General features: G+C 42.5%; 2 protein-coding genes across 5 annotated transcripts in view; one reads left to right on the top strand and one right to left on the bottom strand.

Moving 5' to 3' along the window:
• PCYT1B (phosphate cytidylyltransferase 1B, choline) overlaps positions 1 to 23,879 on the bottom strand; it is a 31,694-nt gene extending 7,815 nt beyond the window's left edge. For all 4 annotated transcript variants that reach the window (XM_053971589.1, XM_053971590.1, XM_053971591.1 and 1 more), the window contains exons 1-7: positions 23,696 to 23,879; positions 11,288 to 11,387; positions 9,875 to 9,991; positions 6,739 to 6,890; positions 5,747 to 5,825; positions 2,535 to 2,677; positions 169 to 357 (exon numbers count right to left, since the gene is read on the bottom strand). In XM_053971589.1, coding sequence (XP_053827564.1) covers positions 169 to 357; positions 2,535 to 2,677; positions 5,747 to 5,825; positions 6,739 to 6,890; positions 9,875 to 9,991; positions 11,288 to 11,387; positions 23,696 to 23,797 — 882 coding nt within the window. In that variant the 5' untranslated portion in view covers positions 23,798 to 23,879. The remainder of the gene's footprint in view (positions 1 to 168; positions 358 to 2,534; positions 2,678 to 5,746; positions 5,826 to 6,738; positions 6,891 to 9,874; positions 9,992 to 11,287; positions 11,388 to 23,695) is intronic.
• On the top strand, positions 23,796 to 25,005 carry LOC128821376 (uncharacterized). The gene is made up of 3 exons (XM_054002364.1): positions 23,796 to 23,881; positions 24,040 to 24,218; positions 24,473 to 25,005. Exons 1-3 carry the CDS (start codon positions 23,796 to 23,798, stop codon positions 25,003 to 25,005), a joined length of 798 nt encoding a protein of 265 aa, XP_053858339.1.
• Positions 25,006 to 25,339: the final 334 nt, after the last annotated feature.

The following is a 25,339-nucleotide window of genomic DNA, read 5'->3' as shown; positions in this document are numbered from 1 at the left end:
CTGCTGTAGCAGTATTGGTATGCATTAATGGCTTCAGCAGCCAGGTTTGCCATTACCCTGCTGTGCTGGCTTTTGAGACAAAGACTGCAGCAAAAGTATCTGCTCTTCACCTGTGTTAGAGAGGAGAAATAAAAACACTCAGACTTCCTGGGATGGAAGAATACCTACCCAAGCTCCATCAGGTCCAAACAGCTCTAAAAAGTTGCCAATAAATTCCCTGGACTTTTCTTCCCATTTCTGAATGAGGTCATGGCTCTTCTCTTCCACCTTGTAAACAAATTCTTTTGACTTTTCCTCCACATTCTTGACTTTTTCTTTCATTTTGTCCACTTGGTTTTGAAAGCGGTATTTCTTCTCCTGTTTTTTAAGTGTGGTCAAAGATTAATAAAAAAACTTGGAAATAATTAGCCACAGACAGTTAAGAAGAAGAAAAAAAATTGCATTAATGCATCCTAATACATATGGCCTTGGTTAGCTATTCCCACATTATTTTTATAAATGCAAGTTTAACATTTGTGGAATGAAGTGCAGAAGGTACATATTGAAAAGATTTCTTGTCTGATTACTGTGTTTAATCCACTTCATGAATCTTTCTGTATTTTCAAACTGAATGCACTTTGAAATTGATCTGAATCTTGTGAATGATATGAGTGGGCAATTAACAGCTCAAACTTAAGAGTCAGCAAAAGGTAAATCTCCCTATGTTTCCTAGCAAATGCTGCTGACTTGCCAGCCTGGATGTTAACGTGGACTAAAATGACTCTTTGGGTGGATTTCTGCAGAGCAGAAGGAAAATTCTCATCAATTCTGAGCCTGGCTAATGCAGGCGCTTCTGGCTGCAACACAGATGTGTGTAGGCCAGTGGCTTGTGGCTAGCAAACTTCACAGAAATGAGAACAACTCCTAATTGCTAAGTCCCACAGAAAAAGAGAGAGAGCGAGGATAATATTAGGGAGCTCCTGGCAAAAGCTTCTGAAATATTTCAGGATTAAAGGGGTTTTGTCTTGAAATACTTGTGTGCTCCACAAATTTTTGGTACAAGCAAATAAGCAAGGCTGTGCTCTTGAAGGTGTGGTGGTCTGTGTAGAAGCACACATCACTATTGACTTTTAATTTTCTGTTAATTTAATGGCCACTTAAATTTATTTTAAAAACAAGCACTGAAGTGGGGTTTATTCTAGCTCACAAATCACTAAAAGAACCGTCTTTGCAAGCCACAAGCACAAACAAAATCCCCAAGGTCCAAAGAAACCCAACTTCCTCTGTACCTAAAGGGTGATCAGCCCTTTGGCTGAGGAGGAATGAGGAAACCAGTGCTCTTCTGCAAACAAGACCAGTGCTCTCGTGAAGTCCTGGGGATTTAATTTTGAGACAAACAGTCTCCAGAGCAAATCAGTATTTCTGCATTTAAATTACTGTAAGCTAAACAATCATGTCAGGAGGTTTTTCAGGAGACATCAGTGTCTGAGATGGGGGCAAGCACAACTTATGCAACAGTATCTTAACCTAACAGCTGCTAAAGGATAAATTTGAGAATCTCCAAGGCATCCAGCATGCCTCATTTTAATGGATATTTGCAATAGTGATCCTTCTGAATGGAGTACTTACAAGCAAAATTTTTTTAAAGGTGTAGAAGACTTTTAAAAAAATCACAGTGAAATAAATATTTATGCCGTGTGATCTGGGGTTTATCTGCCAGACTTCAAAAAATGAAAGAGATTAATGAAATGACACAATTCAGTCCTTCACAAGGGGGTTTCCAAGTTCCAGGGAGGGAGGTGAGAAGTCCTGCTGTGAGCCATCGCAGTCACAACAGAAATTTCAGTTATGTGGGTTATCTTGAAGTTTTAAGTCAAGACTTGAAACAGAAAATGAAGGAAGGTAAAGTTTAATTTCCATAAAGTGTTTACTTCTCTCTGGAGGGGCAGGTCTGTATGTGGAAGATGAATAATCTGAGCCATCCTTTCACATGGCTCTCCTGCCATTGTAGTTTCTGAGCTCTACAGCAGCATCTTTTATGTACCAGCTTCCTAGCATACTTCCTTGTCTTCTGAAAACCATTTCAGCTTTCTCTAGTAATCTCACTGCTCTGTGATTTGCTTTGTTAGGGTTTTCTTGGTTTTCTGTTTTGTTGGCTTTTTAATCCTATCACATTGTAGAGAAACTTTGGATCTCAAAATTCATACTCTCTGGGCTGCCTTCTTGGAATAGGAATATAGAAAGAAATCACGTCTTGGGTGAATGGTTGAGCAGCTCCGGGTGGGAGGGTGTGCTCCTTCCTAGTGTGTCATTGTCACCTACAGCTCAAGGAGGAAGGGCAAGCAGCAGCTTTGTTAAAAGTGTAAGATGGAAACAAAGCTGCTAATTAATAGGAGCAACTAAAACTACCCTCAACTTACCAGTGTCTTTTAAATTAAGTTCTTTCCAGCTATTTTAAAAGCAGCAGGAGGAAGATATAATTTCTTAACCTTTACTTTATATTCAGAATGCTAGGAGAGAGTGTTTGAGGAGCAAACGTGGATCACTGTACTCACATTTATGAAACTGACATTCAGCTCCTTGGCGGTGTATCCTCGCTGGAGGTTGCGCCGGGCGTACACGTCGTAGTCCCGGACGATCCGAGTGATGATATCCGACGTGGAGATACCTTCGGTTCTCTGCGTAGGTACAAACATTCCTGAGCAAAGTGGGAAAAGAAAGCCTGCTGATAAAGCTTGGCAGGACCAGGCACGGAGGCAGATAGCTGAGAATGAACACAAAAATGCCTGACAAGGGCAAGAGGCTTGCAATTCTGCCTTATTCCTAGCTCTCTCCTGTTGTTTCTGTGTGAGTTTGGGGAAGGCAAGGTTGCTATACTGCTCCTTTTTTTCTCAAGTCTTTAGAAAGACTAAAAATTGCCCTCTGTACAGTGTCAGCTGTGAGGTGGAAGTTATTAGACTGGCAGGGGCTCCCGAGCCAGGAAAGCCAAGCTTCACAGCTGTGGCCAATTCACTGAGCAGTTCTTTCCATAAGCACAGCCCTTATTTATTGTTTTATAAAGGAGCAGGGAGGTTTGCTGCTCTCCTTTATTTCCACTCCTGTGCTGTACCATCTGACAGTCTGTTCTGCTGAGTAGGACAGACCAGCCTCTAGCCTTGACAAAAGCCAGGAAAAAGATGCATTACAGTAACTGGAAAACACCCTGGAAGTGCGAGTGGTTTGTAACAGGAAGATGAAGTGTAATGGTAGTGTTTCATGTCCATCCAGCCATGCCAGTGGCTGCATAACCATCCTCCCTGCTCTGACAAATCAGTCCCCGAGAAAACTGGCCATTTATCAATACTGCTCTTATTTTCCTCAACACAACTGAGAGATATGTGGCTTTCTAACTGCTCCCCACCAAAGCAAGAGCACCTGAACTGTTAATGCAATTCACAAATGCAATAGTAGCAGAATGCAGGCACACCTTGGTTTAGTAGTTATTTAGGGCTACAAAAAAATTACTACTCTCACTTATATGTCATTGCAACGTGAAGCTGCTGATGAGAGAGAGAGAGAGAGAGAGGACTGGAGATGGTCTGGGAAAAGGAAGTAGTGCTTTGTCTTAAAATGGTGTTATAGCTCCTGGCAAATTAATCCTCTCACATTCACTTAAAGTCAGCAGGCATTGGTACTTGATTTTACTGGGTTGGAAAAAGACTCAGAGAAGGAATCAAGAAGCTTAGCAGCCTCTTGTGACTAAATGCTATGTGATATATTTTCTTTCTGATCTCTTATTAATACTCTGCTAAAAAAATAGATTACTTTAATCATGAGCAGACATGTTTCCCTGACTGTTGGTTTTCAGGCTTGCACCAGTCAGTCAGGAAACTATTTTTGGAAGCAATAAAACCCACTTGGAGCCAGAAACCTTTACAGATAAAAGTTACAAGAATACATGGACAAAATCCAAACCCCACCTTTGTTAATGAAAGTGGAACTGTAGGTGGACATTGCCCTCAGTCACTGACTTTGCTTTCATCCACTTCATGTGTTGGACTCATCCATGTTTTCCAAGCTAATTGTTCAGACATGCACAGTTTCAGTCAGTGCACTGTTACCCAGCTCACCACTGCCCATATGCCCTCCCATTCACTGAAGGTAGTGGGGAATTGGGAGCCCACAAGAATCTACCCAAGGAGCTCCTTGGTTCCCATCCACTTTTCTGCTCTCCAACATGATGTGGGAAACCTGATGTGGGAAAATGGGAGTACTGGAACTACAGAAAAAATATGCAAATGCATCAACAGCCCTGCTCTATTTAAAACACAACACCTAGGAGAAAGGGGAAATTCATTATTGTAATAATGCTGCTCTGGACCATCAGGGACTATTACAGGGACTATTACTCAGAACTCATCACAAGTAAGTTAACATTATTCCCAGTTTATACCTAGCAAAATTCAGCCATACAAGACTCAAGATGCTTCTCTGGTATCTCATGGTGCCAGACACAATGGACCGCAAGTCCCTGAAGCTCCAGGTCCATAGTCTCTTCTGCAAAATTTGAGCTCCTCATCAGGTTGTGTGTGCACTGTGCCTGTGCTCAAGGACAGCAGAGAAGGGTGTGCCAAGTTTGGGTGCTCTCACACCAAATCTGGTAATGATCCAGTGACACTAAGAGCTCCTGTCATGTTGTCCTGTGTCCTCAGCACCTTACAGAAGAAAAGCAGAATAGCTACCTGTTCAGCATGTGTGCAGTATGTCCCTTGGTGACCCACTCTTACCAGAGGGGCCTTTTTTCACTGCCTACTGAAGGAAGCTGGCTCTGAATCATTCACAGGTTGTGAGTCTGATATCACAGGGAGGTTCACAAGTGGAATAAGAGCAAGAACTGCTGCTTAAAAAAACTTATTCCTTCATTTCAGGTCAATACCTGGTCTATAGCTGTCATTGTATAGTTTGAGAAGGTCACTTTGCATGGCATATTACCATCAGCCAGATTGCTCTGGAATTTTTTCAAGCCTCCAATATACATGTCTATGCAGAACAGAGAGGCTGGATGTGCTAGGGTTCAAAGCAGCATCTGTAGGGAGCAGCAGCAGAAGGATATGATTTGTTCCTCCTCCTTCCACTGTTCACTCTGTTAGGATAGCTACTACTGGCAAGCAGTGGCTTAACGTTATCTCCTCAAATTTAATTCATCCTTGAACTGAAGAGACACAAATTCCTAATGACTTCAGCATCTTCATGTTCAACATAGTATGGTAGTCAACCAAACTGCTAAATGGTCATGGGAAATTAATTACTCTGATACTGATTTAAACCCTCTGCCAGTGTAATGAAAAGAACCCTCAGTGCAAGTGGATCCTAATGGCTCCTGAAGGTTGCCTGTGCTTGCCCATATTAAGGACTGGAACGCGTCAAGGAGATGTCAAGTTTGTGGTTATCAAAAACCGACTAAAGTTGGCTGGGCTGCTGTGGAACTGAACTCATTTTCATCCATTCAAAATTCTTAGTCAAGCACTATAAAATTGTTTTAAAAATTCAGATGGGTCTATTTTGTGCTAGATCTGAATGGTTTCCTTGGGTTTATGGCAGGAATTCAGCCAAGAATGTCCTTTGAGGTTTTCTTTCTGCTCGAGTCAGCAGTACCTACCATTAGGGGTGTAAGACAATGTGATATTACCTCTACTGCTTCTCTCCCAGCAGTTCTAGTTAAAAGGCAGTAAAAGAATTTGAGCTGAGGCTGAAAAGGAAGGTGCTAGAAATGTAAAGTTGCCCTTACCTGCTTCCTTTATGTGTTTGTATACGTCATCCGAGCCAGCGGAAGAGTACGGGATGTCATCATGTGCTACGAAGTCAATCTGCCAGTGAACAGAAGAGGCACATCACCATCACCAAATTGTGGTTCACTGGGGGATTGTTATGGAGAATTATCTCTCTTCTTGACTTCAGCTAACTTGCTTTTGACATTCTCATCCTAAAGCCATCACCTAGTGTATTGTACTATATTTGGGCCTGCAACTACTGTGTTGTATGATCAATTATGAAAAAACAGAAATCTTCTCTCCAAAAGCACTGCCACTATCACATCACTCTGATTGGCTCAGTGTGAGATGTAGTACAAAACCCAAGACACAGGCTCCTGCTTTTATTCCTACTGCAAAAGCAAGTGGTGAAACCTTGGCTTTCAAAACTATGGAGGCAAGAGAATTGATTTTGGGTCCTTAGGGCTGTGCATATATACAGGTATACCTAGTACTGTCATGCTGTCCTTTTGTCACCCAGTGATGTAGACACTAAAATACATCCTACATTTTATTATGCTTTTGTTAAGATTCATATGTGTTGCAAGGCAATCAATAGCATGTAAAATACTCTATCCTGCCTTTTAGAGGGCACACAGTATTTTTACATATTGCACCTGCTGCCGTTAATAAGAAACATGCCTTTAATTCAGGAGTTCAGTTACTAGGTGACAAATTTCCTGGTTTACCATCTCCTTTTCTGAAAGTCAATTTATCAATAATTTTTTCGCTGTTATTTTACCTTTCAAAAATTCCAGCACAGAAATCATCTCAGCATATTGAGAAAAAAAAGGCAAAATAAATATAATGATTTCTGACAGAGATGGAGGCAAGGAATGCTATGTACCTCATTTCAGTGACTGGAATTAACTGAACAAAATAATTTGGTCCACCTAATAGGATTTCAGACTTGCTCATTCTCAACTGTCAGTCTACAAAGGGGAAGGGAGAGATAAGGGAACAAATGTACCTTATGCTTTTCAAGGAACTCAGGTGTCAGTGTCCAGGGTGCATCTCTGATGACCTCATCCACATAACGACAGTGTCTGAGGGCTTCATATCGCTCAGTCTCATTCATCACAGTGAAGCCTTTGAATTTATGAGTTAAATCATCACTGCAAACTAAAATATAGAAGTATGAGCAAAATGGCTCCACGTTCAGTAAAATTAGCATGACCAGGAGTTGATTACACTAGGTAAATCCATTACGGACTTAGTTATTAGCTTAGCAATTTCTGGGGTGTTCCAGGGCATCTAAGAGTTTTGCTTGGAGTTGGCAGATACAACTGTGTAATAATGAGAGAACCTTCTCTTTCTGGAGCTGCAGCCAGAGGCCAAGTATGGTACTTTAAGACACTTCAGGTGGTATCCTGTACATGCTAAGGTAAACCAATCCCACTCTTAAGTGGGGATTTCATAGGCTGTGATATTTCAGGGGTGATGGCCAGTGCTTTAAAATCAATCAAAGAACACAGCGTGGACAATCACAGAGTGCTCACTAACTTCGGGTATCACAAAATGAGGCCGGAAAACCACTTGACGTCACCTAATTCAAACCCCCCTCCTCCCAGCAGAGTCAACTGCAGGTTGTTCAGGGCCATGTCCAGTTGGATTTCCAAAGATGGAGACCCCTCAGCCTCTCTGGGCCTCCACTTCCTTCTTTTTATTTTTATGTAAACAACACTCTAAAAGGTAAATTTGCCAACAAAGCTCAAAATCACAGTGGGATAGTTTCTCATTAAATTGATCCTGATGGAAAACAAGTCATAGAAAACTTTATAGGAATCTGTCTCTGAGCTTAGCTTTGAGTTCAGCAGGTTTCACAGAAAGAAGAGTAAGGCTTGTGCCATGTTCAAACAGAAAGCTGCTGAAGGAAACCTCAAGGAAAGGACTGGGAGAAGCCATACGCTCTATGAAATGAGCAGAGCTAAAGGTCCAGAAATCCTGCATCTTTAACTGTGGATGCAGTTAATACTTTGTCACATTGCTTTTAAAATGAAGAGCAGCAATACCCACATTACCAGAGGACCGTAAAAGTTAGGTATTATCTTTTTACCCACGTAACATTGTGTAAAAACCAGTGACCTTCTCCACAACCATTTCTGTCCAACATTACAGATACAGCAGTCATTTGACACCCCAGATGGAATAATGTGATACCCATTTATAGCTGGGTTGCCAGTGGTTGTCCTTCACCACAGGTCAAACCTGTGCCTTTGGATCTTTGTAAATGTACTTGACAAATGATAAATGCAACATTACCAGTGCTGCAGTGAAGTGTGAGAGCAGCCCTACAGTTGCTGCTTCTTTCTAATTTGAAAACATCAACCTATCAGGCAAGGTGCTGGCAAAGATGCAGTCTTTTCTGAGATCTGAAATGGACATTCTTGCTGTGATGGTCATTAAGGACTTTTAAAGTAGGAAAAATGTAGAAAGGCTTAGATAGTCCTGAAGCTTCTGCAAAATTCAAAGCCAGATAATAACATACATATGAATTTCAGCAAGCAAAATGCTACTCTGTCCTATTATGTCAGTTTTGATGCCTGCTGACAAGAAATTTAATGGTGATCAAAGCATTTTCAGGAGTAAGGTCCCTTCAGAGACTGTATTTGTATTTATTTACAGCCTTTATGACATCTTTAGTCTACCCTCTCCTGGAAAAAAAGGTCTACCAAAATTATTGGAAAATAGTAATTTTTGCTTGAATTCTGAAGAAAGGTTTGATTTTATTTTCTGTAAAGAAAGGTTTGATTTTATTTTTCATGTACAATGCAGACACAATATCTTTCTTCGTACTTCTTTTGAATCTGTCATCCTGCTCTAATAACTGATTTGGGAAGGTATAAATGTCCATTTTAAAAAGAAAAGTTATCTTAGGTCCAAATAATTGTCTTCACAAGAAGAAATAGAAGGGGTTGGTTGTGATGCCCACAAAGACATACGACACTGGTACTTTTGCAGCACAAATTGTATGTGGATGTGGGAAAGTGTCCATTTTTTAAACATGCTAACACACAGTGCCTTGCTGGGAGAAGGTGCTGATGAGTGCTGGCTGCTTTGTCCTTTATGCCAAAAATAAGGGCAAAGTGAAGCTATGCCATGAATTTCAAAGGAGCCAGGCTTTTGCCCCAAAGCTCCTCCCCTTATCTGGGGCAACCCCTAATCCTTTAAAAACAACAATAAAATGTACATAACATGCATTTTTTTTTTAAACCTCACAGCCTTGTGCCTCCACTTGCTTCTTCTGCAAGTTGTCTGGCTCAGCAGGAAACCAAATGTTTCCTTTCTTAATGTTTCCTTCCTAACAAAGGGACTTGTCCTTTACCTCACAGGAAGCTCCATGGGAAATTACCACATTTCATAAACTTGATTAAAACTAAAATACATGTTTATAAAGAGATTTTGTTTTTCCTCTGTGTTGGGTCTTTCCCCCCACCACCCCCACAACTGTTTGGGACAAATATGCAAAACTATGCACCTTATAGTACCTGAAGGTTGCACTCATGTTCACTGTAAAGCATTTGAGCAGCTGAATGAAGGTTGCTGTGAAATGTTTCTGCGAGGAATATCTCAACCCTGGAGGTGCAAGGAAAATGGAACCAAACTGCACATTTATGAGGCTTTACCTACATTTGGGTTTTCAATGACAATGGGCCAGACTTAGCTTCTGTGATGATGCTGACAGGTGGGTCTAGACCTGGCAGGCAGAGGTCATGGTCTGTGCCTGGCTGGCAAAGGGACCAATGAGCCAGAAATAAATAATGGTTGCTCTCATTCACTCATCTCCATCTTTGAACAATTTTGAGCAAATAACTGAAAAAGGTAAATTATTCATATGGAGCTATTTTAAGCTCAGAGCCGTGCAGGCACCAGCTTTAACTAGAATGGGAATTGTGCCTGTGCTGCTGAGGGCAGAATTTGACTTTTACTTTAATTGATGCAATTGTAAGATGTAATTCAAGGCAAATCACCTATAGAAAGCCCCTGAGTGAAAGCAGCATTCAAGTCATAGTGTATAAACAGCTGGGGGTGGGAGCACAGCAATAACTTTCTGATAGTAAAGCACAGAAGCAAAAATCCAGTGCAATAAATAACTCTGATCTTACCTCCTACTAATAAGTAGCTATTTGGGAATAGAGTTTTGGCTTGCATAAGAGCTCTAGCATGGCCAGCGTGGAAGAGGTCAAATATTCCATCTGCATACACTCTGACAGGTCTGTCAACTGTGGAGAAAGAAACAACAGTGATTTTTCAGATCCCAAACAAGTTGCACTTAATTCTGCTGGATGGCATTTTGTTCCCAGATCAGATGATTGCAGAGATTTACCTCAGTTCTGATATTCAAAAGCCCCACAGGTGAACCTGCAGTTTTTGATACTGCACATTACTTGTTCTTTGTACTCTCTGCTGTTTTCTCTCAGACTTACCCTATTTATTATCATCCATCATCCCCATATTCTAATTTAGCAAAAATGTCATCTTCCTGCCTCATTCAGAGTTCCACCATATGTCTTGTTCTTTTCTCTCTGCCTTTCTAATCAGATATGCTTTATCGATTTTTCCCATAATTTCCCTTTCCTCCCCTCTTGCCTTGACTTTTCCACAGCTTACTGCTGTAAAAATCAATTGGTTACCTCTTCTATGCAAACATTTTACTTCACTTTTTCCACACTTTCCCCAAGTTCTTCACTCTAATGAGCCTATAGTTTCTCTTTCTCATGCTATCACCCTTATACTTCTTTCTGTACAGCACCTACAGCCTCAAGATTGAAAAAGGACTTGCTTTCTCAAATGACATGCTTTGCCACCTCCAAGCAAAAGCACAGTGGAGATGAAAGCAACAGAGCTCAAACCTCCATGGACTGTGTTTCAATGACAGCAGAGAGATGTCTCTGCAGTCAGGACATCCAAGGGTCCATGGGAGAACACTGTTCCTTGTACAGCTGACTGGAAAGCTCAGCTTGCTCCTGTAATGTGTATATACTTTAAAAGCTTATTTTAAATAAACAGAGTAAGTAAACAGAGCCTTTTAAAAAATACCCTCTTGAAATATGGGTGAGCTGAAGGATGCATTTGAGACTTCATTTGAAATCATCCTGCTTCCCCAGTCCAATCACAGATGCCCAGATAAAGAAATTGGCAAGCAACCTTTACGGCCACTGAAGGTCTGAAGCGATCATCAGGAACACCAGTGAAAGAAGAGTTTTCCAGAGATGAGAATCCAGAAGGTAATTACTACATAACACAATTTTCAGGCTGGCTGGAGTGGGCTGGCAAGCCTTCCTTCCAACCAATACAAATACATTAAACTCTAACTTGAAATGTTTTCTCTTCTTGTTTCTCTAAGAGAACATAATGGTTCTGTAGTTGCTGGCTTCTTCTCCATTACCTGACAGCACTAGACATTAGGCATTTGCTTTTGAGTAGAAGTCACAAATAAGCATTAATAGATGTTTGTATGGAAGAAGCAGTGCTTTGGGAGTGTCCATGATCCTGTGGATGTAGCTCTCTCCACATACCTGGTGTTCCCAGGCGGGCTTGTGCAATGGTTAACTTCTCATGGGGTGCTTGGCACTGACAGCTTGTTTCATCTGCAAATGGAGCAGGTGCCGTCAGAGTCTGGAAGGAGGAAAAAGCACAAAGAAAGTACATTTATTTTCACCACCAAGAAGTTATAAAAGAACATTTAATTGTAATGCTGTAATAAATGCTGTAACCAGCCTTCATGCCGGGTTGTTCTCTGGGGATTTTTGCTTTTTGGTCACCCCTGAGCACACACAATTCACACAAGGTAGGATGGTGAGGAAAATAAAGCTTTCTAAACATGTCATGTAACTGAATGTCTCTGTTAGAGAAGCTTGGTCATCTTTGAGGTGGGCGAAGGCACACAATTTTTTTGTTTGCAGAACAAAGTCAGGTTGGATGGTGTGAGCAGCTTAACATTTCTCAGTGACTCTGAAGGCCCAAGGAAAAATGTATTCTGTTACCTGTAAGTAACAGCTGGAAAAACTACTTGGGACTTAGAAAGCTGCAAATGAGCCACCTCTTAACAAGCACCCTTTCCTGCCACTGGCATCAGTACAAATAATTGGGAGTGGAGGTTGTTTTGTTGTGGTTTTAGTCAGAATCTCCTATAATTTTGAGGAGCCATTCAAAATAAAGGCAAGGATGCAACCTTAAGTCCCATTTAACAAGAGCTGACTGAGCTGCAACTCCTTTCTGGTCTGACACATTCTGTAATAGTACTAAAACACTCTAACTGTGATCAGAGCATCACAAGGCTACTTGCTCTGAGGAGCTTACAACCTAAAGATGTATGAGACAGTGTGAGGATGTGTGAAGACTGACGTGGCATTATCTGTCAGGAAACTTGATTACTGAATTTGTATTTTCTGCCCATGATAATGTAGGAAGTTATCAGCCATTAGACCCTCAGATATTTATTATCTGCCATATAGTCTGATAGGAAAAAAAGACAGCTTCTACAGCTTTTGGCTTTAAATCTTTACGAAAACATAGCTGTTGGTTTGCTTTGGTTTTGAGATGAAGTGGTGGCTGAGAAAAGCTGGAGGAAATCTGTCACTTTGCTTCCCCCATGATTTAACTGGGAGTTCATGGCTGTGCAGCAGTGGCTTGGCTGGGTTTTGACAGTGACCTTTGATGTACAGTTGTCACACCAGTTTGAGTACCCATGGATGATCATAACAGCATCCCATTTTGCTTTTACACTATTTTTTCAGATTTTTGATGCTGAATGATTAATCACTGAGCATTTAGCATTCTTTAGCATCCCTGAGAGACTTTAGAGCACGTCATGCCTAATTGCTGCTGATCTCTGGGCTCACTGCACTGGTTTTTTGCATGGAAAGCTCAGAGGACAGCACTAAAACAACAACAAAGACTTAAAGATTCAGATCCAGTTCTTTCTGTTGATTTGCTATTCATTTTGTTTACTACAAGTAATGCAATTTTATGTAGGTTTCCTTTTTTTTTTCTTTCCATTTTTCTTTCCTTATTTTTTCCCATACTCTCAAATGTTAAAGGAAATCATCATCATTAGCATGTTCATGATGAAAATCACAGCACCTCTGCACAGACAAGGTTAAAAATGGAGAAACTATTACCAAGCCCAAGTTTCTGTCTGGGTTTCATGGAGGGGAACTGTTCATCAGGCCACCCACGCTGCACAGTGTAGAACATTACACATAATCATACAGTGCCAGCTCTTTCCTTTATTTTCTAAATACTGTCTTTTTGCTTCTGGCTTTGCTATTGCTGGGTGCTAATCTGTCTTTTTATCTCCAAGGAAGGTCAAGTTACATGGCAGACCATACAGCCTGGTTCCTGCTGAGATAAAGAGGAAGGCAGAAATGTTAAAACAATAATGGCTATGGTCTGAGGCCTGCAACTGGTAATCAGCTCCTAGCTTGGCAGAGGTTGTTTCCTTGAAGGTTATTTGAAGAAAATAGGCCTGGTTTGCAGGAAGATATCTCTTTTTCCCCCCAGGCAAACACAGTGGTGCTTTTCATCCATGTAACCACCTTTGAAACACTGAGATTTTTCTTTAAGTCTCTGCTCAATGGAGAACAACCTCTATTAGCTTCCCATCGGTCCAGCTTTTATAAAGATTCGTCATTAAAGCTCACTTTACAGATCAGGGCTTAGAACCAGACCTGTCAAATTCCCTCTACTCTCTAATCTCACAGTTACTGGATATGAAAATACATCAAATGCAATACATTAAAATCAGCCATATTCTGTCAAAACCAAACAGAGAAAAACACAAACACCATGTGCTGACAGATGAAAGCTATAGCAATAGCTTCCAAATAACTACTCACTACTATTTTGTTTTATCTGTCCTAGAAAAATTATTAAGCTTAACAAAAACATCTTATGAGTAAAATGAGACCATTTGGTTTGTATAAAAGTCCATAAGAGAAAATATTTCAAGAAATTATTAAAATCCAGAAATAATTTATCAAACCTTTTCAGTTTGTATATAATTACTTGTATTCTTTCCAGTTTCTTGATGGTAATAATTAGAATTGTGAGCAAACAACAAGTAATTTATATAGCAGCTTTTTCATTTTGATTAATCCATTAAAGTTCTTTTGGAAATTTGCTATAGTTTTGCCAATAATCAGATGGTTAGACAAAGACTTTGTACTTCTTTCTCTGACAGATTTTTCCCTTCATCTCTGCCTTCTTTACATTCTAGGCATTTACATTTTGCAATTAAATAAATAAAATTAGCCTTGTATTTTGGACCAATGTAAGCTCCTGAGACCTGCACCCTCCTGTGCAGAGAAAGCTTATCACATGTCACAAATGGAAAAGTCATTGTAATACTAGGACTTATTAATGATATTTACTTCAGAAGACAATAAAAAACTCTTGCAATAAGAGTCCTGTTTCCTGGAAAAGAAGACACAGCATTCAGTAAAATGAAGGTATGATAAACCATCATATTTAGTAACCCTTGCATATTAGAAGATGATATTCTACAAGAAGTTTAAATAGAGTCTTACTTGCTTTCTGGGAAATTTGCAAAAGATCTGAATGATGTTCAATAAACTTTGGCTCATTAAAAGATGGAAGGTGGATAATGGGGGCTTTACCAGCAAGTACCTCACAGCTCCATAGGCACCAGCAATGTCTTTGTAACCCATGGCCCTACTTGTGAGACAGTAGCCCAGAGAAGAGAGCACAGTGTGGTTGGCAGCTCCAAGCTGGTTCTGGGGCCAGGACACTTAATGAAGAAACCCTACAAGACAGCTCTTAGCACTTCATTTTCAGGTGTATCTTGACACTGCCTTTTTACTATAGGTCTTCACAGTCTCTTAGGCTACTGTAGCCATTTAACTTAGCTCCTAGGCATAAGATAAACACTCATGGTTGTATTTCTATTTCTAATGATTAAAAGGAAAGCTGTTGGTGATCGGTAGAGGAAGAGGAGTCCTACCATTGAAATAATAGGTCAAGAACACAAGCACCTCCACACCCTCTCTTTTGATTACAGCCTGTTGTGTTATTGCTTGCTTCTGTCTGTTTGGTAGTTGGGCTGGGTTTTTTACACAGAAACAAGGAAGGCAGAAACATTCTTTTAAGCAGGCAAATGTAGACCCATCCAAGCCATAGTGCACCTGCCTTTATAACTGTGCCTGCAGGGTGACTGTATGAAACACAGCTAATGGAAGGAGCTTTTTTTTTTAATTCATGCAACTGCAATACCTTCTCTCCTCATACCTTCTCTCCTCTTGGTAAAATTGCATTGTCATCTAAGATTTTGCTGTAAAAAAGGTCAATGAAATTTCAGATCATGAAGCAGTACAGCTACAGAGGCAACACTTGATAAAGCAGGCTGGGCCTGTGCTTATAAAAGAATTAAACTGGCAGGGAAATTCTGTGGGAGGTCTGATGCTGTAACCACCTTTTGTCTCAGAGGCAGTATTTAAAACAGATAAGTGATTTCACTGGAACAAATCATGTGGGTAAGGTCTACTCATATGCGAAACAATTATTTTGGGAACCTGCTCCTGATGTTGGGAAACAATAATTACAGAGCAGGAAACACTGACATCAGTTTCAAGGAATATTTAAGAAAAAGCCCTATCAAAACTATTGAAAAGTAAGTATGTGCCAAGTTGCTGAGGTATGAACACTTTTTCTAAGTGGAAAGGCCACGTTAAGGACTACCAAGGTCTTCTCTTAGAGGTTCAGGGAACAAACATTATTAAAATGGAAAACCATGTGGTCCCTACCTGTTTGGGTCAGTAACCTTGACTCAAACAGGTAAATTTATGAGCATTTAAGTTGTAATTGAAAGTTACTGGTGGTTGTCTCCTGGTAAACTGTTTACAAACAGTTCTAATATCAATGTCAGTATAAAAAATAGTCTTTCCTGTTCTCTCACAGTTCTGATGACTCAGGAAGGTGGATGTAAACTAAAAATATGGCAAACTAACTTTATAAGAACAATAACTTCAGTATTCTGTTTGCAAGCATTTCAAATTAACTTTTTTACTCTTTCTGGGCTTTATCTTCAATCAAACATACTTTGCTCATCATTAGTATTAAGTAATTATTAAGTGCAAGATGTAATTACAAATTGAAGACGCTGCAGAAGAAAAGCAACTTCCACTGCCTTTTCAAGAAGCATAATGATGTATATACGTAGAGATTAATAGATTATGAAACTAGAATAACTATTATATAATCTAGTGTAATATTTGCAAAAGGCCAAAGAATTTTGTGACAAGATTCCTGCATGACAGCCATGACTTCTGACTGAACTGGAACACATTATTTAGAAAACTAAATCATCCCTAGAGGTAGGATGGGCCCCAAGTCCAGCAGAGTACAAGTGAAAGAGTTGCCAATGAAGCACCTCAGCCTCCATGAATACCATCTAGAAGTGAAATGTGACCCTTGGGAACTCATCCACCTGAGCCCGCTCCCCTGGCACAGCCAGAGGAGATGGGAGGAGCCCTACATGCCAGTGATCCAGGCAGGACTCACCGAAAGAGCAAACTGCAGCAAGGGCACTGTGAGCCTGGATGTTCTCCTGTCCTGGTGGCAACAGACAGGAAAGCTGTCAGATATCCCAGCACCAAGGAGGGATACACAGCATTCCAGGACAAAGAAGCTTGTGGCTCCTTCAAAGGAGCACCGGTTGCCAATGATCAGCCTGCAGACACCATGGCCAAGAACCAAACTGGCTGTGGGGCATTTGCAACTCAATGCCCTGTGGCAACTGCATGCTGGCCCAGGAGTAATGCTGAAGGTTGGCCATGGTCAACAGACCAAAAACATGTAACCACTGCTCTAATGCCACTCTGTGTTTTACTGATCAATTCAGTGGAGATAACATCAGCTCCCGTGTTTTGAATGTCTGTTACACATTTCTTTTTCTTGTACATTACTGTATAGAATCACAGAATCATGAAGGTTGGAAAAGAGCTTTAAGATCATCCACTCCAACTGTCAACCCAGCACTACCACTGTAACCCTAAACCACCAAAACACATCACCCAGCGACAGATCCAGATGCCTCTTGAGCACCTCCAGGGATGGTGACTACATACATCCCTGGGCAACCTATTCCAATGTCTGACCACCCTAACACTGAAAAAAAATGTCTTATATCTAACCTGGATCTCCTCTGTCTCAGCTTAAGGCCATTTCCTCTGGTCTACTCACTGCAGGCATAGCAGAAGACACCATCTCCCACCTCACTACAGCCTCCTTTCAGGCAGCTGTAGAGGGCAATGAGCTTTCCCCCAAGCCTCCTCAAGAGTACACAAACCCAGCTGCCTCAGCCATTCCTCACAGGACATGTTCCAGACCTTTCACAACCCTTGTTGCCCTTCTCTGGACATACTCCAGAACCTCAGTATCTTTTTTGAAGTGAGTGGCCCAGACCTGGACACAGTACTCGAGGTGTAGCCTCACCACTGTTGACTAAGGATGTCAATCACCGGTCCTGCTGGCTGCACTATTGCTGATACAGGCCAGGATGCCATTGGCCTTCTTGGCCACCAGGGCACACTGCTGGCTCATTGTCAGCTGGCTGGTGACCAGCAACCCCAGGTTCCTTACTGCTGGGCAGCTCTCAAGCCACTCCTCCTGTAATGTTGCATGGTGTTGTTGTGATCCAAGTGCAGGGCAGGGCACTTTCTCTTATTGAACTCCTGCAACTGTCCTCAGCCCATTAATGAGTCTGTCCAGGTTTCTCTGTAGATCCTTCCTACCCTGAAACAGACCAACAGTCCCACCCCATGTAGTGTCATCTGCAAATTCATCCGACATATGGCTAGAAGAACCCAACTCTGCTTTAACACAGGCAAGGGTTAATCTTCTGAAAGCAACTCAGTTATATAGCTAAACTACTGGGTGAATTTGGTCCAATAATCAATCTCTACTTGTGCTTCTTTACAGAGATACTTTACATTTATCAATTATTTCATGACAGACGTAGGACAGCATTTTGTATAAACCATTACTCAGAAACAGAGCTATGAAGAAGCAAAAAACCCCCAAACCTTTTTTTTTTTTTTTTCCTCCTGCACGGGAGACACATATTCTGCAGTTCCTCAGCTGTCAGCAGAAAAACTCTGGGAAGATCTATTTTCCCACAGGGAGGGTGATGGGCTTCTTTACAAGATCCCTGATTCATTGAGTGCCTTTCAAGAGTTTATCGCCTTATACCATCTGTTTGTATGTGTGTAAAACAGGAAAGCAGATTACATGGAAACACACTGGGATAGACAGTTATGGCTGTACTCAATGTCTGTGCATGATTGTGGATGTGTGAGTATACACTACACATATTCTTGCCTGTGTAGTCAGTATCTGCCTCCTAATTCTGTATTTCTTCTGCTCCATTTCTACGCATGTGCCGAGTTCTTTTTACACTTTATACATATGTTATATTATAATGTTGTCTATGTTCCTGAGGAGGGAGCAGAGAGAATCTATTTACAATGTTTTCCCACTCCTTTTTAAAGGTATGATACAAACCTTTGTAGTAATGGCAACAGCACATTTTAAGAAGTTGGTAATATTCTCCAAAGAAAACCTGTTTCTAAAATATCATTGCATTTGCAAGCACAGAATGCAATACATAAAATGTAATGTGTTCTCCTTGTGTTTATGGGTGATTTCTGATTCCTGAAAAGGTATCTGTAGTTCTGTGTATCTGACAAATATGTACTGCAACATTTTTTTGCAGAAACTGTAGCAGTTCAGAATGTATATAAACTGCACATCCTCTGATGTAATAAGGGGAAATCGAAGCAGATTTTTCATGTCTATGGGCAATTTAGTTTTTTTAAAGTGCAGCAAAAACTGCTACATGTCCCCAAGCACAAACTTCACTTGGCATGTTTTTATGGGTTTGTGGTTTTATACAGTAGCCAACATTTATGAAAATGAAAATTAATCCAGAGCAAAACCCAAACTTCTAAAGGACCAAATAAATATTTTGTCAAATAAAGTAATTTTGGGTTCCTTAAATCTAAGGCTATTTACATATTTATTTATGCTTAATTCCACACTGAAGTAAACAGATGGCAGACCCCCTGTCATAACATCACGTGAGAGAGAAACAGATGCATGGGACACTTTTTAACCACAATAAACTTGCCCTACATTAATCATTGGCTCCTGTGATTAAAATTGCCTTCCAGTGATATGTGCAAGATGAATATGAAGATCTATGAAAGCTCATGGAAATAAAATACTAAAATGATTCTAGGAGTTGCATCAGAACCTCTTAAACCATTCTTTGTAAATATGAAGGGATGAAAATACAGGAATTCAAAGCATGCACACTTTCCTTGCAATTATTTCAGATTTTGTTTTTGAGTTTATTGCTTAAAAGCAGCAATAAGAAATTGTCTAAAGTAGAGTGACTCCTTGAACCATTATATAGCTCCAGTGTGTACAAATACTAAAATGTTCTCCTCTACTCTTCAATAAAATAAAAAAAGTAATAGTGTTTTTCAAATGTACTTGAATTATTGGAAAAAAAATTGAATTCATGTACTCTCATTTTCTCTAAAAAATCAAGAAAATAAACAAAATGGCTAAAGCAGCTGATACCTAAAATTATATGGGTCACATTCAGTTGTACTTGAGTCTCATTCTCCAAGTGCCATAGATTCAGTGGCCCCAAGATACTTAATACCTGATTCCTATTGACCTGTAAAAGCCTGTAGCCTCTGAATCTCACAACTCCACAGAAGTAAATGTGGACTTTGGAGCAGTCCTGGGATTGCAAGGGTGAACCTCAAGTGGCCCTGACACTTGCAGTGCCTTGGCAGAACATGGTTTATCTGCCATATGGACAGATGAAGTATCCAGCTAATCTGTCCTTGCAATGATGATGAAAAAAAGCTCCCAATAAACTATTTAGGTACTTCCACACAGGGCCCCAGTGCCATTTCCTGTACAAGAAATGAGAGCTGGCCACAGTTTCAGCTGCCTGACAACAGACATCCAAGGGTAGTATGAATGTCACATACCCTTGAACAGCCCAGTATTTTGGGGATAGCACTGCCTATGGCAGAGCAGACAGAACAAAAATCATTTAGCTGCTTCTTTACATCATCTTAAAGATAGATTCACTTTAAATTAATGAAAACTGCTGCTTAATTCCTCCTGCCTTGCCCTCTACCCACCAATGTGCCTGTGAGCACTGGCTGAACCAACCACATGCCTACCTATCTACTTCCTCTCCTCCCCTGTAATTCACCCCAGCTAATTCAGGTGGGTTTCTGCTTATCTGGTTTCTTAAATTAAGCACTGTGATGGAAATCCATGTTGCATTGCCCTGCATTCCCTCAACTTATCTAACCCTCAGTTAGGCTCTGACAGTTTTGAAAGTAAGACATTGGTTCCCAGGTCCTAAGAGTACTTTATCACGTTTCCACTGATGCCCATGTTGGAAGACAGAGACATGAAATAGAAGGAAAAGAAGCTCTCAGTGTGTTCAAGGGAAAGATGAGACCAAGCAGTACATTCTGAAGTTTTTTTTCAAGTAAGTTTCAATGTGTATTTGGGTTTGCTTTATCTGCAGTGCTATCCTTATAAACTGCCATTGTTTTCTTTTATGAAAGATGTTGCATAGAACTGTCTTCCTGAACAAAGTGTGTTGAAATGCCTGTTTGTTTCTTTCACAGGATTGGTAATTTTCAAACAAAACACCAATCTTTCAAGGAGGTACACACACCAGGGACCAAAGTGAAACTCTTGATCCCAAGTGACTTAAACACATTATAAAAAAATAAGCAAACAATTTCATGAAGTTTTGTATTTCCTCTTTGGCATTTCTTGCTATGGTATCTCACAGTTAAACTAAGAGCTTTCTTTTTTAGTACTGATGCACATGGGCAAACCCTAAGGGCAGGATTCCCAGGCTGAGATCCACAGCCCAGCAGCACTCTGCAGCTTACTGAAAGTTATCCAGGGACAACTGCCATGCCATGAATGAGTGGCATGGTATGACTAGGGGTCATGTTTATCCCACTGAAAACAGTGAAGCCCCCATAACCACGGGTATGCTGAGGATGAAAAATATGAATGGGACTGCAGCAGATGAGAGCATGGCCTAAGACAGCAGTTTGGTCCAGATGAGAAAAGGGATAAATGCAAAAGGATGCAAACCAGGATTGGAGAAATGCTATTTGTGAGGAGTTTTTTCTTGACTACAGAACTCCTAAAATCACCACTATGGATAAAACCTGTGACTCCAGTGGGTTTGTTTCTCTGCTGTGCATTGAGACCAAGACCTGTGGAGTCACTCAGACATTTTCCTGGCATTAGGATACATGGAAGCTGAGAACATAAAGAAGGCAAAGATTAAGTCAGAGATGGAGCAGAGGAATTGACTGAATCAACACAAATGCTCATTAATGCTCCAGCTGGTTAAGAAAATGCACAGAGTGTCTTGGGAAAAAATTAATGGCAATTTATAATTACAACAGTACCAGGCACTAGAAAACATCAGGTTTCAATAGACATTGAAATGTCCACTGATTTCCTGATCTTTGAAGGACACAACACTGTAACATTTAGTGCTAATGTAACAGCTCCTGACAAACTAGCAGACTTCATTGCCTAAAGCCAGAGGTCTAATGGCAGATATCCATTACAAATATTCACAGTTTTACGGCTTTAAAGAAATAATTCCTGTTTCAATGAAAAGGATGACAACAGTTTCAGAAAAGAACCAATCCCTTTTCACCTTCTAAAATTTGAGGTGATTTCTCAAGAAAAACTGATTCCTACAACTTCCCCATATATAACCTGAAAGCCCAGATAATTAATTTTAGAGATGTGCGAGAACCAATGAACAGCATTAAGAAGTCATCTGTAAATATTACAGACTTGCCACCAGTTATATCATTCTGAAGTACCAGAGCCATCCTGAGGTACCATCCTGAGGTCCAAAAATATTAAAACGTTACCTGAGACACCCTCTTTCCTTCACACTAATAATCTAGGTGACAAGGTTACTGGCCCACTACTGCACATGCTGCCTTCAAAGGATGAGATCAGATCAAGTACTGAAGATCTTAAAAAAGATCAGATACGAACTTGATGTGCATGTTATTAAACTGTCTGTCAAGGATTGATTCACTTTAACTCTTCAGAACACCCACCCTTAATTTTTCTCACTTCAGACACTGCTTGACTACACTTTTTTGCCTCGCTCTCTATGCCCTGAGTTCAGTGTATTGCATTACACTTCACCAGGCAACCTTTTTTTTTTAGCCTGAAGATAACACAGCTCTGATGACTGATGAGGTATCACTTCATAAGGACACACTTTCTACAAATATTTATTGAAAATGTTTCCATTGTCCATTATTAGTACTCAGGAAGATCTAAAACATCATAATGAATTCCTGTTTCATTCATGTACTCTGTCACCTAAATTCCACAGAAATTATACTGGAATGCATGATACTGTAAATACTGGTATCATACTGTCACTCCTTTCTTTAAAATCTTTTAAAGTGTCAGACTACACAGAGTAATATATTCAAACAGGTTGTTATATCTGAGCTTTTGACAGAGGAATCTTAGACAGCCTGTACCATGCAGTAACTGCCCATGCAGTAACTACATGTGAGCTAACTTTCTCTATTAAAACAGCTCCAAAAGCCTTCCATGAACAAATTAACAGTCCTCTTTAAAGCTGAATCTAATTATAACATGAGCAAGAAGAAAACATTAATTTAGGTCAGCTCCAATGACTGTTGCTATTTCTTGTCATATCAGAACAATGTCTCTGTCTCAACTATAGTGTTAAATTTAATTACTGAAGTTTGATGTTTAAATATGTTTTAATTAGCACTGTGACTGAATTCTGGTGTTAAATGATCTAATTTCCAGTACTAAACTGTTGCATACATCATGCATTCTCACATCTTGACACTGCCTCCACAATTCTGTGGTTGCATTTATGTATTGCCGTTATTAACTTTCTACCACCTTGCCAATGGTGCATACCATGCTGAGGTAAGGAGAGATCTTTCCTGGTGGGAATAATAACAGATTTAAATAAGAAGCAAGGAAACACTCAAAATTTTAAATGAGCACATGAAAAGAAGGACAGCTCTCAGAACCTGAACTCTTGGGGTACAGCAGCCTTGTAAAGTTGCCTACAAGGTCTGAGGGAATCTTTAAGCAAACAACATCACAGGAGTTATTTCAAGTATCATTCTCCCGGCCCTCCCTCATTCTCCTGTCCCCCCAAAAACCGCAGCTCTCCGAGACTCTCTTCTTCCTTACACATCCTGAATCGAACGGGCAACTCCTCACTGGACTCGTTAAAGTTGAGAAAAGCGGGATTTGCCGTTCCTGAGCGCAGTAACCCGTCCGAGACCCGGCCTGCAGGGCAGCACGGGTCCGGGCGGTCACCGAGGAGCCCCCGGGGGCTGCCATTCCCGGCGGGAGCGGCACCGGAGAGGCTGGGACCGGCCATCGCTCCCCGCCGCCGGCTCCTTGGAGGGCGGGCCGCTCCTTTACATTCACTACTGGGAACAGGCAGCTTTTTAGATCCTAACACGGCTTGGCCATCACACGCCTCCCGCCGCCGCTCCCGCCACCCGCGCACATGTGGCAGCCGCGGCGATGCCCGGGCGCGCCCGGACCCGTCGGGAGCGCGGGGAATCCGGGCTTTTAACGGGCGGACCAGGAATCCCGCCTGGCTGTCACCGCACTGCCCCGGGTTCTTGCACGGCACGGCACAGCCCACCTCGGACAGCCTTCGCTCGCCCTTTCTCTGGCGTTGTACAAAGGGACCCGCCGTGAGGCGGCACCGGCCGCCCGGGGGCTCCCTCCCTCGCCCCCGGCCCAGCGGCCCCGCAGCACCCGGGGCAGCTCGAGCGGGCGGGCCGCGGCCGGGCCCGACTCACCAGGCGCGGCTGTGGGCAGGTGTGTTCCAGCTCCTCCATGGTCTCGGAGGGGGATTTGGGGATGCCTCTTCCTGACTCAGCACCGGCCGCACGCACTGGCATGGCCGCCGCCCGGGCCCGCCCGGCGCGGGGGGTCTCCCCGGGAGCCGCCCGGGGGCTCGGCCGCTCGCGTCGCCACGGCAACCGGCGGGCCCCGCCCCGCTCTGCGCGCGCGGGGGCGGGGCCAGCGATTTGCATGCGGGCTCCTGGTTGGCTGCTGCCCCGCCGCGCCACCGCGCGCTGCCCACGGCGGCTCCGCGGGCGGGCCCCGCCCCCGCGAGTCTCCCGAGGCCGGAATGGGCCAGGCTGGAGGGGGGCGCGGGCCGCGGCTCCGAGCTCCCGGCTCGAGCAGGGCCGTCCCACAGCACATGGCACAGGACTGCGTCCAGAACATCTCCAGGGAGAGACACTGCACAACTTCTCTGGGCAATATGTTCCACTGACCGGTCACCTGCACAGTCAAGAAGTTCTTCCTCATGTTCAGGTAGAACTTCCTGTGCATCAGTTTCTGCCCGTTGCCTCTTGTCCTAAGCTTGGCAACCCCGAGAGGAGCCTCCAAAAGGCTCCGTCCTCTTGGCGCCCCCCGCCCATAAATATCTATTTACACACATTAATGAGGTTCCCTCTCAGTCGACTCTTGCAGACACTGAACAGGCCCAACTTCCTCATCTTTTCTTTGCTAGAGAGGTGCTCCAATCCCTTAATGATATTTGTTGTGTTCCACTGGACCCACTCCAGGATCTCCATGTCTCTCTTGTCCTGAGGAGCCCAGAACTGGACACAGCCCTCCAGATACACTCATCTCACTGGGGCTGAGTGGAGGGGCAGGATCATCTCCCTGGCCTGCTGGCAACGCTGTTCTTATGCACCCCAGGATCCCGCTGGCCCTGTTGGCCACAGGGGCACTGCTGGCCCAAGCCCCGAACCGTGTTCCGAGCACGGCAGGCGCGGTCAGTGCCGGAGCGGTGCGGGCCTTTGGGAGGCAGCGCCGCACCAGGAGCCGCATCGGTGTGTCCGCCCCGACCCTGGGCGCGGCTGCACAGCCGGGCCGGGCGGCCTCGGTAGCCCACTCACAGCGAGCCGCGGTGAGGTTTGGCTGGCTCAGGAGCAGCCGAAGCGGGGCGGTGCTGACCGGACAGCTCCCGCCTGCCGCGGGGCGCCCGCACCGCCGGGCTGCCCGAGAGCGCCATCCCGCTCCCCTGCCCGCAGAGGAGCACGGGGCTGGGAGTACCAAATTCTTGGTGCTGAAAAAATTAATTGCCTTTCAGTGAAAGCTATTATAACAGTTTTGGCAAAAGCGTCGTTCTTTCTGCTGAGAGATGGATAAAGAACATGGCTGTAATGGTAGCAGCTCTCTCTAAGTGCAGCAAAATGCTTCTAATCATAGGCAAATTCAGAATTCCCAGGCTCTTCACATGGAACCTGGCTCACACTTGCCCAGGAGCCACGACTGCATCTTTGGTTGTGCTGTACAGCTGCTTCAACACACACAACTGTAGCTTCTACACTGCTGAAGTGAAATTACCATCCTTCTTGCTCTTAAATAGCATGAGAATATGACCCAGATAGTATAAAGCCAAAACATTTTTAGAACAGAGAGGCTTC

This window comes from Vidua macroura, chromosome 2, assembly GCF_024509145.1.
Source record: "Vidua macroura isolate BioBank_ID:100142 chromosome 2, ASM2450914v1, whole genome shotgun sequence".
Taxonomy (NCBI): Eukaryota; Metazoa; Chordata; class Aves; order Passeriformes; family Viduidae; genus Vidua; species Vidua macroura.
The sequence above is the reverse complement of the archived record's forward strand: the minus strand, read 5'-3'. Positions and strand labels throughout refer to the sequence as shown.